The sequence below is a fragment of the Lissotriton vulgaris genome, chromosome 1_2 (assembly GCF_964263255.1).
Source record: "Lissotriton vulgaris chromosome 1_2, aLisVul1.2, whole genome shotgun sequence".
Classification (NCBI taxonomy): Eukaryota; Metazoa; Chordata; class Amphibia; order Caudata; family Salamandridae; genus Lissotriton; species Lissotriton vulgaris.
Window position 1 is genome coordinate 293,766,907 of NC_141686.1, and position 16,068 is coordinate 293,782,974.

The 16,068-nt window shown below is 45.6% G+C and overlaps 1 protein-coding gene across 1 annotated transcript in view; it reads right to left on the reverse strand.

Moving 5' to 3' along the window:
- Positions 1-16,068, reverse strand: part of LOC147736527 (MLX-interacting protein-like) — a 172,934-nt gene that overhangs the window by 103,043 nt on the left and 53,823 nt on the right. The window contains exon 8 of the mRNA XM_086953266.1: positions 7,686-7,781. Within this exon, the coding sequence (XP_086809392.1) occupies positions 7,686-7,781 (96 nt within the window). The remainder of the gene's footprint in view (positions 1-7,685; positions 7,782-16,068) is intronic.

Genomic DNA, 16,068 nt, shown 5'->3' on the forward strand with positions numbered 1-16,068 from the left:
GCACATACTTTCTCTAATGACTCTGTAGAGCACACTTTCAGCGACCTGCCCCCTCATGAGCTGTCCTATCGATTAGCAATGCGCAACAATACATTCATTCGTATGTTACACCATACTCACCAGACCAGCAATGCCACCAATTGCTGGGTATGTGGCCGACTCCCACCTTTTCAGAAATACAATGGAGCTCTGCCCCTCTTTCCCTACCCATTTACACATAATGGTTCATGTGGAGCATGGTTTGCTTTAATGTCTTCCTTAGACAGTAAGTCCAAAGTTTCCCAAGGCAATTGGATAAGGGGGAATCTGAATACAGCCATGAATAAAGCATGTTTCCCAGACGCAGACGGTCTTCCCCAAAAGAAAGGGACCGATCTAGAAAATGAAGTGTATGAATTAGGTAACTTTTCCCTCAATCTCATGATCCTGAACGTCCAGTCCGAGACTAATTTGAACTTGCCGTTTATAACAGTTTTACAAGTGAAAGGCGAATTATGCGTTAGAAAGAATGGTTCAGTACATCTAGGACACAGTGATTGTAATACTGTGGTCGAATTCAGCGATAAAGGAAAGTCTACTTTCAAAGCCTCTCGCCATTCTTATTTTATTTGTGGTCAGACAGCTTATGTACATCTGCCCCCTGATTGGGATGGGACGTGTTACATTGCGTTCCTATTACCACCTGTTTTTCTAGCCCCACCTGATTATCATCGAAATTCACGCCTTATGCATGTCAGACACAGAAGAGACCTTCCTCCTGTTATTGATTATTCCGAATCAGCATGGGATCAATATAAGGATTATGTTAAAGGATACTTCTGGTTCATAGGTCCTGTCCAGAACAGTAAAATAATACGCAGGTTAACAAGAACCCTTGAAGTAGTAGTGAACAAAACTACTTTTGCTTTAGGTAACCTGACCGAAGAGCAATCTGCTATAAGAATTGTTGTTCTTCAAAATCGCCTTGTCCTTGACGTCATCCTGGCCGATAGGGGCGGGGCTTGTAGAGTGATCGGATCCAGTTGTTGCGTGTTTATTCCTAATAACGCGCCATCCGTGTATAAGGCCATAACACGGCTTCACGAAATTGCTCACCTGATACACCAGAATCCAGGCACCTGGACTTGGTCCGGTTGGCTCTGGAGTGTGATGTCTGCCTGGGGATGGAAATTGTTATCATTCCTTGGAATAATACTCGTTATTCTATTCAGTTGTTGTCTCTGTCTGCAATGTGGGCCAGCGATTTGCGGCTTGTGCGCCACAGCTTGTATTCCCCGTCCAAGTTCATGTTCCCGAATAAAGAAAGAAGAGCAAATGATGTTATATGAACAGATAGATGGTCTCATGAGAATAGATATATCCTAAAGGGTGAAGTAGGGGCCAAGGAGGGAATGAGGAAATAAAAGTTTTTAGGTAGCTAATGTGTCCCCCACTCGCACCCCATCCATACACACGTGCCCCATGTATGTCATGTAATTCCTTTTCCGTGCCTGCTAGAAAGACGCATATGCATTTGCGTCCAACGTTAACATGTCAGTTATACAGTTCTCCAAGAAAACCATGTTAATTAGGCTTCTAGGCCGATGGTGCCAACGTCTTTACATGGTACACTTTTGTATAAAGCACACGTTTTCTCCATGTTTTATGGCCCAGCCGAGCCAGTCCCTTAATCGAACAAAAAGGGAAGGGGTCCCGTGACCGAAGGAAAACAATTACAAATTTACACCATTTGTATTCAACAATTCAATGAAAGAAACTCTTGAGAAGCAAAAAAGAATTTAATTCAAGATTGCAAACATCCTGTTCAATGGATATATTACTCAATTAATACATTTTTTGATACCACAGTTTATATACAGTGTGCGTGCCCACATTCACAACAGGAAGGGGGTGACGTGAAGGAAAGTGTAGGGGGTAGGATATGTGTGATCTGATTCATTCAGTGACAAGTCTTATTCAAGCTTCTAAGACAATGTGCATGTGGTCCCTGACAAACAGGGCCACCGTTATCGGCTCTAATAGAGTCCAAATTCATAAATGGTAGAGACCGGCCTAACTCCGCTGCAGCCGTAGGTGTCTAAAGTGGAAAAAAGACTTCGACTATACTTCCACGATTTTGGAAGAAAGATTCCCTATCAATTATTTGTTATTTTTATGCTTGACACGATATAATTAGAACTTATTGCGGACCATCTATCAGAAAATAACGTTTGTATGGTTTGTTTCACTAGTTCATATGAGATGATTATACCCAATATACCAGAGTGGTATCCAATATCAGATCCTACACCTGATTACCCAATCTCTTTTTGACTATTACTGCAAATGGGTTAAACAGTACTGTTGTGTGTCAATTTTTAACATGAAATGGGATGTAGGAGTTTACACTATCCTACGCGATTTGTGCCTCCTTCGCAATATCCAGCACGTATTGTTGTCCACCAAGCTTTATGATAAATGTTTTTTAATGAAAAGTGCTAGTATAAGGTCAGATCTTTCAAGATAAAAATATTGGGTAATAATGTCGATTATTCTAGTTACAATATTGAACAACAATGCGGATTAATGTGGTAGACTATATTTATCAGGGAATCTTTCTTCCAAAATCGCGGAAGTATAGTCGAAGTCTTTTTTCCACTTTCATTGGAACATTCGAGGCTCCGCCCCTCCAGCTTACAATCACTAGGAAGTGCCCAACGCGAGCGGTTACTGAGCGAAGATTCGTAGCGGTAGCGGTAATTTACAGAATAGGAGGTTTTGTTTGAACTCCGGACGCTGAATCAGGTAAACAGACAGCCCCTTTCCCTGGCTCCCCTTTTCAAATAGCACGAAAATTTCACGCACAATGCCCTGAATTGTCTATGTTCATTCGGTCTTTAGGAGACGGTGAACACAATCGGAGTATCGCTTCCCTATAAGTTTCAAGACCCCCGGGCGGGGGCAGGTAGGAAACGTGAAATCTTGTATGTTTAGACAATTTGTTGTTTACCTACTTCCCTGACTTATGCGCAAACCAACGATTATTCTTAATATTTCTTCTAGACAAAAGAAAGTACACGAACTGGTTAAGTGATTGCATCATAACATATCTTTTCAGCAGCCTACTTGGTAATGTTACTTTTTCAGTGATTTCCAATTAATGTTAGGCTACATATCTTTGAAACGGTTTATGTTTTCAGTAACTTAGAGAAATTCTCTCCACTTTCAGGAAAATTTTCATGCTGCTTTCTTTTAAATAGAAATGTGCAAATTCGTGTATGCATCCTCCAAAAAGAATCGGTGATCCTTAGAACCAGTCTAGTAATCTCCCGCTGCTTCTCTCGGTAATGATATGTGTATGTATGTATATGTATAGGCATTTATATAGCGCACTACTTACCCGGAGGGTCCCAAGGCGCTTCGACCGCTGCGAAACCCTTCCTGGCTTCCCTGAGAGATGGTCCCTTAATGGGTATCTCCAGGGTGAGACCAGGCATCCCCAGCGGTCTGGTGGGGCCGTTAGTGAAGATGAGGCAAGCTAATGCCCAGAGTTGCCGAGTGTGATCGCTGATCAGAGTGGGCACCGAGGCGAGAGAATTATCGAGTCCGCTGACTCGGGTCCAGAAACCTGCCGCGCCAGGAATCGAACCCTGGTCCCGGGCCGTCCTCTGCTCTCGAGTCTGCCGCCTCTAACCAGTGAGCCACACTACTTCACATGATACTGACTTGAAACTTGGATACAGAAAATAGCCTGTTTGTCTGTAATAAGAAGTTATATTTATGAGTGTCTCTTCATATTTAGGTCCCCTACCACAAACACATGGGAGCCCTGGAAGGAATATTATACCTGAGCGAGGCATAACATATATTGTGTACAGAATCTACGGAATTGTATTTAACATACTGTTGATAGTGGTAAGCCAACCAAATAACAGTGTTGAAACACCAGTAATGCTTGCATGTTTAGATAAATGTGGTTCAAACAGATATCTCATTTTCCGTTCTTGCAGGGTGAAAACTCTTATTCACCACTAAGAGTTACTTCCACAACCCAACTAGGGAGGCACCCTACAGGGGTCAACAGGTAATAATATAGAGGATAATTTGAGCTCACAGCAATATGGATGAACTAGCCAAGACGACTTAACATATCGTCAATTCTGGCCATCTGACCTCCTATATGGATTTTAATTGTACTAGCTGTTAACCTATTAAACCTGTTAAAAACATCAATCTTTCCTCAAAATTTAGAGTCATCTATCAACAGCTTGGAGCAAGAATACCTAATCTTCAAGTCTACCCATATCGCCCCTTTGTGAAAGGTGAGCGTTAGTCCATATTCTCTAATCTCGCCTATGGGATTCATACAGAGATAGACAACACGGATGTCTCTCTTTAATGATTATTTATTATGTACCACCTTCCTATGAATTAAAATACAGGATTGGTGTGTTTCTAATGTGCCTTTTCAAATTGCTCCCCAGGAGGTTGCCCACCCACAACTCTTCTTGTCCTGATGAAGACCCTTTCGTAAGGAAAAGAATCCTACTTATATTGGGTCGAAACGTAGACGACTACACCACCCACGACCAACTCCGGTCCCCATTTAGACACCTACGGCTGCAGCGGAGTTAGGCCGGTCTCAACCATTTATGAATTTGGACTCTATTAGAGCCGATAACGGTGGCCCTGTTTGTCAGGGACCACATGCACATTGTCTTAGAAGCTTGAATAAGACTTGTCACTGAATGAATCAGATCACACATATCCTACCCCCTCTACTTTCCTTCACGTCACCCCCTTCCTGTTGTGAATGTGGGCACGCACACTGTATATAAACTGTGGTATCAAAAAATGTATTAATTGAGTAATATATCCATTGAACAGGATGTTTGCAATCTTGAATTAAATTCTTTTTTGCTTCTCAAGAGTTTCTTTCATTGAATTGTTGAATACAAATGGTGTAAATTTGTAATTGTTTTCCTTCGGTCACGGGACCCCTTCCCTTTTTGTTCTAATTGTTACCCAGGTCCCTACTGACTATATTGGGTCTAACCCTGTTCCCTATAACGTAGTCCCTTAATCGAGGCTCCGAGTTCTTTTCTGTCTCTGAAAGCTGCAGTTTAGGTATGCATCCCTGACCTCTACCTTACATCCTGCCCAGACGAGCGGTGCCCGGCTCGGCCTGGCCTGCTTGCCAAGACGATATTTTGCCTACAGTTATCTGCTCAGCCTCCGCGAAAACACATTCCAGTCTAGTGAAATAGGTAAACATATTCCCGGCTGCAGAGCAAAGGGCCCTGCCTTCCTGTCCCCATGCAAGTAATTTACTGCCCCTGTTACCATGGTAGGCCCATGGCCCCCGCACTTCGCATGAAGATCCATATGCACGCACTAGCATTCAGTGATGAACGGCCTCTGCCCGAGAGACCTTTTACTTCAGACACTACATCCTCTAAACACAAGATACCAGATATACTATAGGTGCAGGTCGTTCTGACATCCCAGACATTAGTCTCCTCTACTAGTGCTAAAGTCAAAGCCCCCAGCTCTCCCCAGTTACACGCCATACTCAGTTGCGCGCGCATGTATGCCAAAGTTTTCTGCTGATTCTGCAAACTTTCTCTAAGCATCCACCCACTTGTGACGTTTCTTGTGACGTTTCTCTGACATGTCAAGTGCACGCCTACGTGTACGCCTTCTTACACGCCTCCTGTTACGCACATGTGTTCTTATCTCTCTCTTTTCACCTGTTACGCCTACTGTATTCATTCCAATTATACTGTTTTACTATATATAATGTGTGATGTTAATAAAATGTTGAATGTCCCTTCCTGAACCTTAGTGGTGATGGAACCCAAAGTCCCATGCCTAGAGGCATTTCATTAAAGCCCGTGTGACTCAGATACCACGGACTCTGCCTCTCATTAGATTGAGCTATCCTTATTGTCATTTAATGTATAGAAAAATAGTCCGGTAATTTTATTTACCACAGAAGTGTGATGGAACCAAGATTTTAATAGGATCAAATCAAGACATTTTACTTGGTGATGCACAAATGATACAGGTTCACTGAAACATGATTTCCACACATTATCATTTGTCTGCATTATTGTTTTATCAGTAAAACTGTATGTCTGTGCAAAATTTGTGGCCATTTCAGTGGAAAATGTGCAGTCTGTAAAGGGCAGTGTGATACCCCAGTATGCTTTAGTTACACACAAAAAAAAAACAATCGCCCACCTCATGTCCAATATAACTAGGTGGGTCTCGAACGTTTGTTGTTTAAACCATTGGCTTGTGGTTCTAAAAAGTTTGGGAAACACTGTCAGTCAGTCAATTCATCTTTATTTTGGTTCTTTAGGCCATAAAAGCATGTGCAAACATTATAGGCTGGAAATTAATAACATTTGTCAATCATAAAGCCATTTATACAAATAGAAGGATCAGTTAAAACAGATTAAAACGGTGTGTCCCCAAACACAGTCCATCACTACTGAACAGATAGTTGACCATAAAAAAGGGGCTTAGTCTAAAAGAAAGAAATACAGCAGCTAACACACTTCCAATAGAAGTAGGGTGCTGCAATAACCGAAACACCAAATACCACTGACTGGCTAGTGTCCCATCTCCAAATACGGTAAGCCACCCAGTATGCCCTCACAACCCAGAGTACACAGCGGTTCGAACCATATCTGCCTCGATCTGGCATAGGCAGGGCAAAAAAAAGGATATGTTCAAAGTCCTCAATGGCGTGTTTACAAGTAACACCGTTTGGGGAAATAGTTTGACAACACTTCAGTTTGTGTGTGAAATTATTTACATGAAGTGTTCCTAGTCTGAACTTAATGTACAGTGTGCGCGCTATTATAGTCATAACATTTGGATTATGCAAAAGATGATTTTGTGATTTGAGAAAAATATATGTTGTAATCCACTAATAACCTCAACTCCCACCTTCACAGAAGTTTCCCAACACCTATATTTTTGAGGGGGTTTCCCAAGGAAAAGGTGAATGAACAACTCCTCTCACTGACTCCCAAGCTCATATTTATGAATTTCACCCATGCGCAAAAAGTGACACACTATGTCCAACCCTGTGGCAACCCTGTGGCTAAAGATCTCCACTCAACTGAATTAGATGAACTGAAGCAGTTCTTCTCTTAAATCTCGACCTATAGCTTGGATTTCAATCACCAGCGTAAGGAGCTTATGGTCTTCTTAAAATTCACACTCAAGAGGACTACCTTTTAGCTAAAGGAGCAGCTCTCCTTCATAATCATTAGCCTTGAGAACTCTACCACTGAGCTAAGGCTAAAGGCTCATTCTTATCCCCCAGACCAATGAGAACAGTTGTGTGAGGAGATAAACAGAATGCATTAGCATGCAAGCCGTAAAGCCACGTAGCATAAATGCCTAATATTTCACCCGCTCCAGGCTCCCTCTAAATTCCTTGCCACTGAACTTAAGAGTGGCCTGCTCTGGAAAAAGCAGGCTTAAAAAAGATACTCAAAATGCAGGACTTGCTTATGCTAATATTAGCCCAAACAGCAGCAGAGTCAAAGGAGTCTCTAAATCAGAGGTTAAAATGTGACCAAAAGCAAGAGCCATCAGATATTAAACCACTCTGGTATAACCCAGCAGGTGCAGCATTTATTCAGGCATCCATCCCGGAAATACATGTGAAAGAAGCAAAAACACCTCACCTGGCAGAGGCTCCATTGTGTCCATAAAATCCTCCCCCAGATTGGGGTGAAGCTGGCTGAGAGATGGCTGGATCATGTCTGCGTTCCCCCAGGAGGCTGCATCAGAGATAAGAAAGGAGGAAGTAAACAATAGCAGGTTAAATTTGGGGCATGTCTAGAGTACAGCATAGTAGAAGAGGACTCGCTAACTTGTAAAGGTTTAACAGAGAGCAAACATAATATTCTCTTTAAAGTTAACGGAGGGTTTGGGGGTGGGGGTATGGCAAGCACAAGGGCAAAACCAGAAGCCCCTTTAATAATGAAGAGAAAAGCCAAGAAACAGATACCAATAAAGGAAACAAATATAGGAGCCAATCAAACACATATTGACCTGTAACATACTTAAACAGGAAAGCAGAGGGGCAGTGCAACTCTTTTAAAGAGGAAGGAAATACAAAACAGGACCACTACAGAACGCACAGGGGATACATTACAGGACAGGGCACCCGCTGTAGATCACAATAGAGAAGAGACAAATATCCTTTTATATGGATCAAATATGGAATTCTGGAAGGAACAGTACAATCGCAATCACATCCTTAGAGGGAGCAGTCAGTGTTTTAAAATGGAACAAACCTGGAGACCGTGGAGGGCAAAGCCATCCCTTTAACATTCTTATGGAGAAAAGGGTGGCGATAAGATGATCCCGTATAGGGATGTAGGGTTGAAAGTGGAATTTAACTGTCATTGAAGGTCTTAATTGTTTCCAACATTGCACTATATACGTCCCCGAACTAAAGTCTGATGGTTCCGGGTCACAAACTCTGTTGAGTTGTCTTAGCCGATAAATGGTGTGTGGCTATCGTGCATACAAGTCCAATTTACTGCCCAGGCATAGAACATGCATATCGTTTTGCAAAAAGTAAGGTGGGGGTGCAAGGGATAGGTAAGATTGACGGAAACAAGAAAAACTATCCTTAGGGGGGAAAAGTGAAAGAAAAAACTTGAAAGTGGGTGAGAGAGGGGTTTGAAAGAGAAGAACAAAATCGTGTGACAGATGATAAATAGGAATGAAAACCAGCATTGGCATAGCCAATAGGTCTCGCCTTTGGGACCTTATCAGTGTTTAGCCATGCAACACTTGATGATGTTGCACCAAGGATATTCTGATGGATAACTAAACACTTATTATAAGTTCCCAAAGGTGAGACCTATTGGCTATGCCAATGCTTGTTTTAACTTTATTGATAGAAAACGACCAGCAGAGGTCAGTAAAATGCCAGAATCACTTTAGCATTCTCTAGATTCCAGTCCATAGAAATTTTCTTTCACAAGCACTCGTAGGCAATAATAATTTTTACAAATCTTGTATTTTCAGTGATACGACAACTAAAGGCCCTGATTTTATATAAAAAACAGAGCTTTGGACTATACCATTTCCCGCTGAAAGGCAATATTTCTCTCCAAGTGTTCCCATACCTGGCGTGTCACGCAGTTTGGTGCTTACTTTCCCTCCATGTTAAGGAACAGTAGATGTTTCAGCACCCAGGCTAATGTGCTGCATAGCTAAATACATATAAGGTCCCAAAGGCGAGGCCGATTGCATTGCAAACGCTTGTTTTTTTTGCTATGGGGAAAGGGTGATGTAGCAAGTGCATTCTTATGTATCTTTATGTTTTGGCAACTTATCTTACGTATTTTGGTGTTATGGCTTCTTTTCTCCTTGCATTGCTTTAATCTGCTTTCTATATTCTATTTGGAATTTAGAGTATGGGTCTGAGAACTTCCAGGCACTATTCCTTGCCTGTCCTCAGAGCCATCTGGATGTCGCCAGAGTTGTGGGTCCTATATCCAGGAATAAACTACTTTCCTTCAGACAAGGCCTCCTACTTCGTCAGTGGAATCTGCATACACAACCCCACTATACGAGCTGTCATGTTCCCAGCAGATCATGATTTGACAATCCCAATCAAGTTTCTGCAAGGAGGAACACTAGCCTTAAAATCGGTAGTCTCCATTAAGGAAAGTTGTGTCTTTTGATTAATAATGTCTCACTATTTTTTGTAATCGTCTTTGGAAGGGGTAGCCGGAAGCGCACAATGCATATGGGTCTTTGGCCAATATAATGACGGCTTTTAAGACAACATGGCAGCAACCTAGAGTAAAGAGCGCTCTCTAATGAACTGTTACGTTTCAATGAGTGCAAAAACAGAAACGTAACCGCCATTTTAGTACGGTCACATTCCCAGATCTACGCAGTAGTCCCTTTTTAGGTCTCAGCCTGCGATGGCTGCGCTTGCGCAGTCTCGCTGGGGAGACTTAATGAGATAGAGAGATCACATCACTAGCGAGGTTAAGCCTCGCCCCTCTTCTCCATTGGCTGGCCTCCTAAACAGTGGCGAGCCATCGGAGAAGAGGTCCTAGTGAAGTTCTTCTTTCTCTTTAAGCCCCGTCTTTTCAGATTGACTTCCCCGACTTACTGCTGGCGTAAAAGTTTCTTATCTTTTTTATAGGTCCAGATGGCCCCATAAAGAAGATAAGGAACCTTTTACCCCAGCAGAAAGTCGGGCGCCCAGTCTGCAAGGGATGGGGCTTTGAGAGAAAGACAGCCACGCATTGTTTTTCTTCCCATAATTCTTGGTTTTGGTTTTCTCTTGTCAGAGGTCGACTATGCGTGCCTCCTCAACTTTTTTCAAAGTTTGATTCAAAAATAGCCTGCAGCAGCTCTCTTGTGTCCCTCCAGAAAGTAAATAACCATAATTTTTCTCTCCACGCGCTTTTCCTCCTATCCATGCGTTGACCCAAAGTGGAACTGGGCAGGCATTAGACAGAGCAGCCGGGACACAGCCTGCCTGAACCCTCTTGTGACCCTGGGTGAAGAGAGCCTTCAGTTAAAATCCGCCGGGACTCATTATATAATTGCCCCTTTTAATCCTGCACTACTGTTTTCGATTAACTTTAGTAGTCAATCAGTATTCCTAACTCAGATTTTCCATGGCAAGCTTTGTTCCCTGGATTGTGTGCAAAAAAAGACATTTATCTGATGTTCTCGAATTGTCTGACAAATCCTCGGAGCGCTCATTAAACAGTGCTCTGAAAGCGCGTTGTACGCAGTCTAACCTTGCCGTCAAGTGAGCTGCAAAGGGCAGTGCTCCCTTTCAGGGTGTCATTTACTGATTTTAAAACATTTGCATCCCGCAGCCTGCTCACGTCAGAGTTGGCACAGAAGTCGCTGTGCGGGAATGCCACCAAAGCTGTAAGACTACAATCACTTTCACCTTATTCGTGTCTGTTACCCCCACCCCTCCACCCAGTCACCCAAGCGTAAGAGGTTCCTCGAGGAAAATAAGTTTTTGTTGTTGTTTGATGTGGTTGCCAGTGTGTACCAGGGACCCGGGCGCCCACAAGTGAGAATTGGCCCAGCAGAATATATTTCCCTTAGCTTCGACATCGCGCTTGACTCTTGTACATCGTATTTTCATTTGAAAATTTAAGCTGCGTGGACAATACCCCTGTCGCAAAAAACAAATTATACACGATGGCATGATTGACGGATCCACACTCATTTGGGACACAATGTTTCAGACAGAAAAACATATTGTGCTCAACTACATTCTGGTGGACGATGCTGGGAAAGGGCCTTGCTGCATACGGTGTCAGCCTGAAATAGTGATGTAGACTGGGAGACAGCTCTGCTGTCCACAACCTGAGGGATAGCCCCGCTGTACCGGTGCAAGTTAGTGGATTTTGCAATCAGTTTTTCTCGTGCGCGAATCTGGAATTGTTTTGCAGCTCGAGCGAGCCTGTTGGGTGTGAGTTAAAAGGCAGAGTGAAACCTGGGGCACCGGTTCGTTGTTAAGGTTATGAACCTGTGTCTGTTGTAACTGGAAGCTTGACCCTTGTCCCCAGTGTTGACACACCGTCGAGCAGGTCTACTGAGATGGGAGTTCACCCTGATGTGGGTGTAAACGGAGGGCTCTGCCGGATCAGGTGTCCGCTGATCGCATCTGTGTACCACGAGCGATAGATCTGCTGTCTCAAGAGTGAATTCACCAGAGCTGCAGCAATGCACGCTCATACAGGGCTACGGGTAACATATGGAGCTTCAGTAACAGCACACAGCGCCAAAAGGCAGTGACACTGATCGACCCTGCCCTTTAGAGATGCGCAGCTGCCAGGCGCCCCAAGTCCATGCATGAAGCGCTGCTCTTTTGCACTCTGGGACGTGTAGTCCTGTTTTATATTGGATTAAACAAGACTACTGTTGGACCCGGCCCTTTTGGAAGGTTCACCCCGAGACTTTTTTGCTTTTTCCTAGCCTTTTTCTGTGACCTGGTGTTGGTGATTTTAGGCCTCTGCGCACTTTTTCACTGTGGTACAGTGTAAAGTGCATGAGCTCTCTGTGTATGTGTGGTGAGTGACCTGCCTTCCCATAGGAATGAATGGGGAATATGTATGCCCATGGTAGTTCCTGATGTGTGGGGAGTGCAGGGTCGAGTTTGGTATGTGCGAACTCGTGAGATTGAATGCTGTGCAATGGTATATGCGGCATGATTGTGTCTAGTGTAGAAGTGCCACTTTTAGAAGTTGGCATATTTGTGTAATTTGTGTCTGGCGTGTGATTTGCTGAGGCTGGCTGGTGAGCCTGGCTCCAAGAGTCTGGGAGTGTCTGCCCCGGTGGTGAATGGAGTGTTTAGCATGCTGATGTGCTTGTGGATTGACCGTCTGGTTTGAGGGTCCTGAATGAGGCTGGGTTTTCCCCCCCACAATGCTGGCTCCACCCCCTGGGGTGCGTCTGATGCCCCTAGCCTGGCCAGTGAAAGGAATTCCCTATACCCAGTTCTAGCTGGTTCTCACACTGCCTGCACCCTTTAGACAAAGGATTTTTGGTATAAAAAGGGTGCTGTGATGCTCTAAAATGTTCTTGTTTCTGACTTGAATCCTACCAGGGGCGTGCTGCTGCTTGGGCCCAGGGGAATCCTTGGGCCCTGCCCAGTCCCTGGATGCCTGGAGGACTTCTTGGGGACCCCGCTGCCTGTCCTGGAAGGATGGGGGACTTTGCTTTGCCCTGGAAGCCCTGTCCTGTGTGGCTGGGACCCTTCATGCTGTAGGGGTCATCTCTAGGAGCTGTTGGTGCTCCCTCTCTTTGTCCTGGACTTTGTGGGTTCCTGCTAGCGCTTAGGAGCACTTGATTTATCTTCTAGCGCTTGGGAGCGCTGTTTTTCCTGTCCTAAGCGCCTGGGAGCGTTGTATTCGCCCTTCGCGCTTAAGATCGCTTTATTTTGCTTGTGAGCGCTTGGGAGCGCTGTAATCAGCCCCTAGCGCTTGGAAGCGCTGATGTGCCCGGCGGCTGACCACGCCGCATATTGGCTCTTAATTATTTAGTTTACGGGAGCCCACCCCGTATTTACAGAGAAATCACCGCGCTGCAGCGCGCCCCGGAGCCTGGAGGCTCGTCCAAGGGGCCGCGCAGCCATTGGCTGCCCAAGAGGAAGTCAGGCAGTCCTGCCTGGGACAACGTGGGCAGGGCCTGCAGAGACAGGAAGTCCGGCCGGCTGAGGAGAGGAAGCGTGGCCTGCTGCGGGGCTCCCGTGTGCTGAGGGAGCCCCGGGAGAAGAAGGGAGAAGCGTCTTATCGAGCATGGCTCTCGTGTGTCATTAAGGAGCCCTGCATGTGCGAGCGCTGCAGCGGTGAAGAGCAGAGGGGGCGCGAGGCACATTGCCGGTGCTTGCCCCCACCGCGAACACAGAAGGTGTCCTGCTGCCTGCCTGGAGGAGCCCCGCCAAAGAAGAAGCAGCCCGGTGAGTGAACGGGCTGGGGGGCGGGGGCTCCGTAGGGTGGTGTGTTGGCACCATTGCATTACCCAGGATGTTCGGGGTAGTTAGGGCGGCCTCCAACGAGGGGGCAAGTTGTTTTTCGAGCCCCGAGGGGCTCAAGGACATATTTGAGTTGGTATGAGTTGGTAGAGCCCACGAAGCTCTACAGAGGGGCCATATTTGTTTTAAAGAGCCTGAGTGGCTCAAGGGCATGTTCGCCTTAAGGAGCTAGATGGCTCCCTCGCCCCATTATGTCTCAAGAGCCTGTGTGGCTCCAGCATTTGGCCGCAGTATTTGTTTAAGAGCCTGTGTGGCTCCAACCTTTGGGGCATGTGTGATGTCCAGAGCCTGTGTGGCTCCAACGTGTGCAGTTCAGAGCCTGTGGGGCTCCAACAGAGGGCGCAGATTTATTCTAGGGGCTAGTGACAGCCCCTGTCGCAGTTTGTTTCCCACCTGCCCAGCAATTAGTGGGCAGCTGCACCGTTTAGGTCTTGGGATGTTCCCAGGTGCCCAGCAAGTAGTGGGCACCTGCAACGTTTAGGTTTTGCGCCAGTGGCGCACCCCTGACTGGCACTGCAAGGCAGCGCGCCCTGACATTCTGGACACAGGGCTCTTTAGTCCCTTTATTAGATGGGGGCTGGTATGTGATTTTATTTAGGCGCAAGGTGATTATATATGTGATGGTAATTGCCTAATGTGAGTTTTGCGCAATGTGATGTGGTGCTAGGAAATGTAATGCATTTAATATGATTACGCACCTTGATCTTGCACCTCTGAATGTTTTTGGGCATCATGTGTTTTTGCGCTATTGAGTTATGTCTTGGCACCTCTGAATGTTATTATGCATCATGCGTCTTCCTTGATTTTACACCTCTGAATGTGTTTATGCATCATGTGTTTTTACTTCCCTGCACCTCTGAATGTGTTTTTGATGCATCATGTGCCTTGTTATTACACCGCTGAATTTATGTTTTATGCATCATGTGTTTTTCCTTCCCTACACCTCTGAATGTTGTGATGCATCATGTGTGATGTGTTCTTGCTTATACCCCTAATTGTACTGTGATACTTAGGTGGTTGTTCTTTCTAGTACAGGTGGCCCTAGTGAGGTCCTGGTTCCCTGCGTGACATTCTCCTAAGGTGTTTAGGGTTGCGTAGGTGGTACTTACCTGTTACCAGTAGTTACTGGTTGTGATTTATATTTCCTAATTTGTGCTACAGTGATTTTATACCCTATATTCTATTTTCTACTAAGTGCTGATTCTGACAGGTGCCCACGTGGCCCTGTCCTGTGTAAATAATCCCTTGTGAATATTGCCCGTGCCAGTTGGCACAATGTACATGTGTGACTTCTATCTGATATGTTTTTACAATACAGAAGTTCTTTTTATATAACCTTGTGTGGAGTTCCTTTTGTGGTGTGCCTAGGATGTTGTTGCTGTTGTGTGCTGGCGCAAATGCTTTACACATTGCCTCCGGGATAAGCCTGTCTGCTCGTGCCAAGCTACCAAGGGGGTGAGCAGGGGTTATCTTGGCGTGTGACTCCCTTGCCCTGACTAGAATGGTGGTTTCTGCCTGGCTTTGGCGTCAGCCTTAGCCATCCAGAAATAGCCAGTTCTAACAACTACAAATTCCAGAATTCAAAGGGCAAAAAACCTGGCCTGGATCAGCACATTACACTTGAACATGGGAATTGTGGCCGGGCTGCAGATGTCATCTGACAAAGTCTGTAACCGGAGGGATATCTCTGCCGTTGTCCTGCTTCTAGGCAGGATGTTTGCCTGTTGTAAACCCAGCAGGGCTGGGTTAGCCTTTAATCCCTCAGCAGGAAGGGAGAGAAGGGTACTGAGAGCCCTGTCGGTTGCGAGCAGAGTTTAATATTTGGACACCCACCAGGTGTTTAAAAGCTGCTCAGTGCAGACTCGGCCTGGCCGGGACAAGACAGCTCAGGGGACTGTCACTGGGTGTTTTTGGGTTTCATTCAAGCAGCAGAGGCGGGGCAGCTTGGGGAACGAGGTTAGACAACTCGGGCAATGAGTAGGTAAGTAGGTGATCGACCTAAACTGGGGAATGACTGCCCGAATGCTGACTGACCAGCTTTGGAAATCTCAACTGATCATTGATTCAGAGAGCAGAACATGCTGCCGAGAGGAGGGAGGGGGCAGGAGGAGGGAGGGGGCAGGCAGCCATGAAAAGGGAATACTGTGTAACCTGGTTCCTATGCTTCGAGCCTTTGCTGGCTCTTGGAATTATGCTCTGGGGCTCTGTGTGTGTGTGTGGCTATGTGTGCGTGTGTGTGTGTGTGTATGCATGCGGCTCGGTGTGTGTGTGTGTGCGGCTCTATGTGTGTGTGTGTGTCTCTGTGTGTGTGTGCGGCTCTGTGTGTGTGTGTGTCTGTGTCTGTGGCTGTGTGTGTGTGGTTCTGTGTGTGTGTGGCTCTGTGTGTGTGTGTGGCTGTGTGTGTGTGTGTGGCTCTGTGCGTGTGTGTGGCTCTGTGCGTGTGTGTGGCTCTGTGCGTGTGTGTGGCTCTGTGTGTGTGTGTGTGTGTGGCTCAGTGTGTGTGTGTGGCTCTGTGTGTGTGTGTGGCT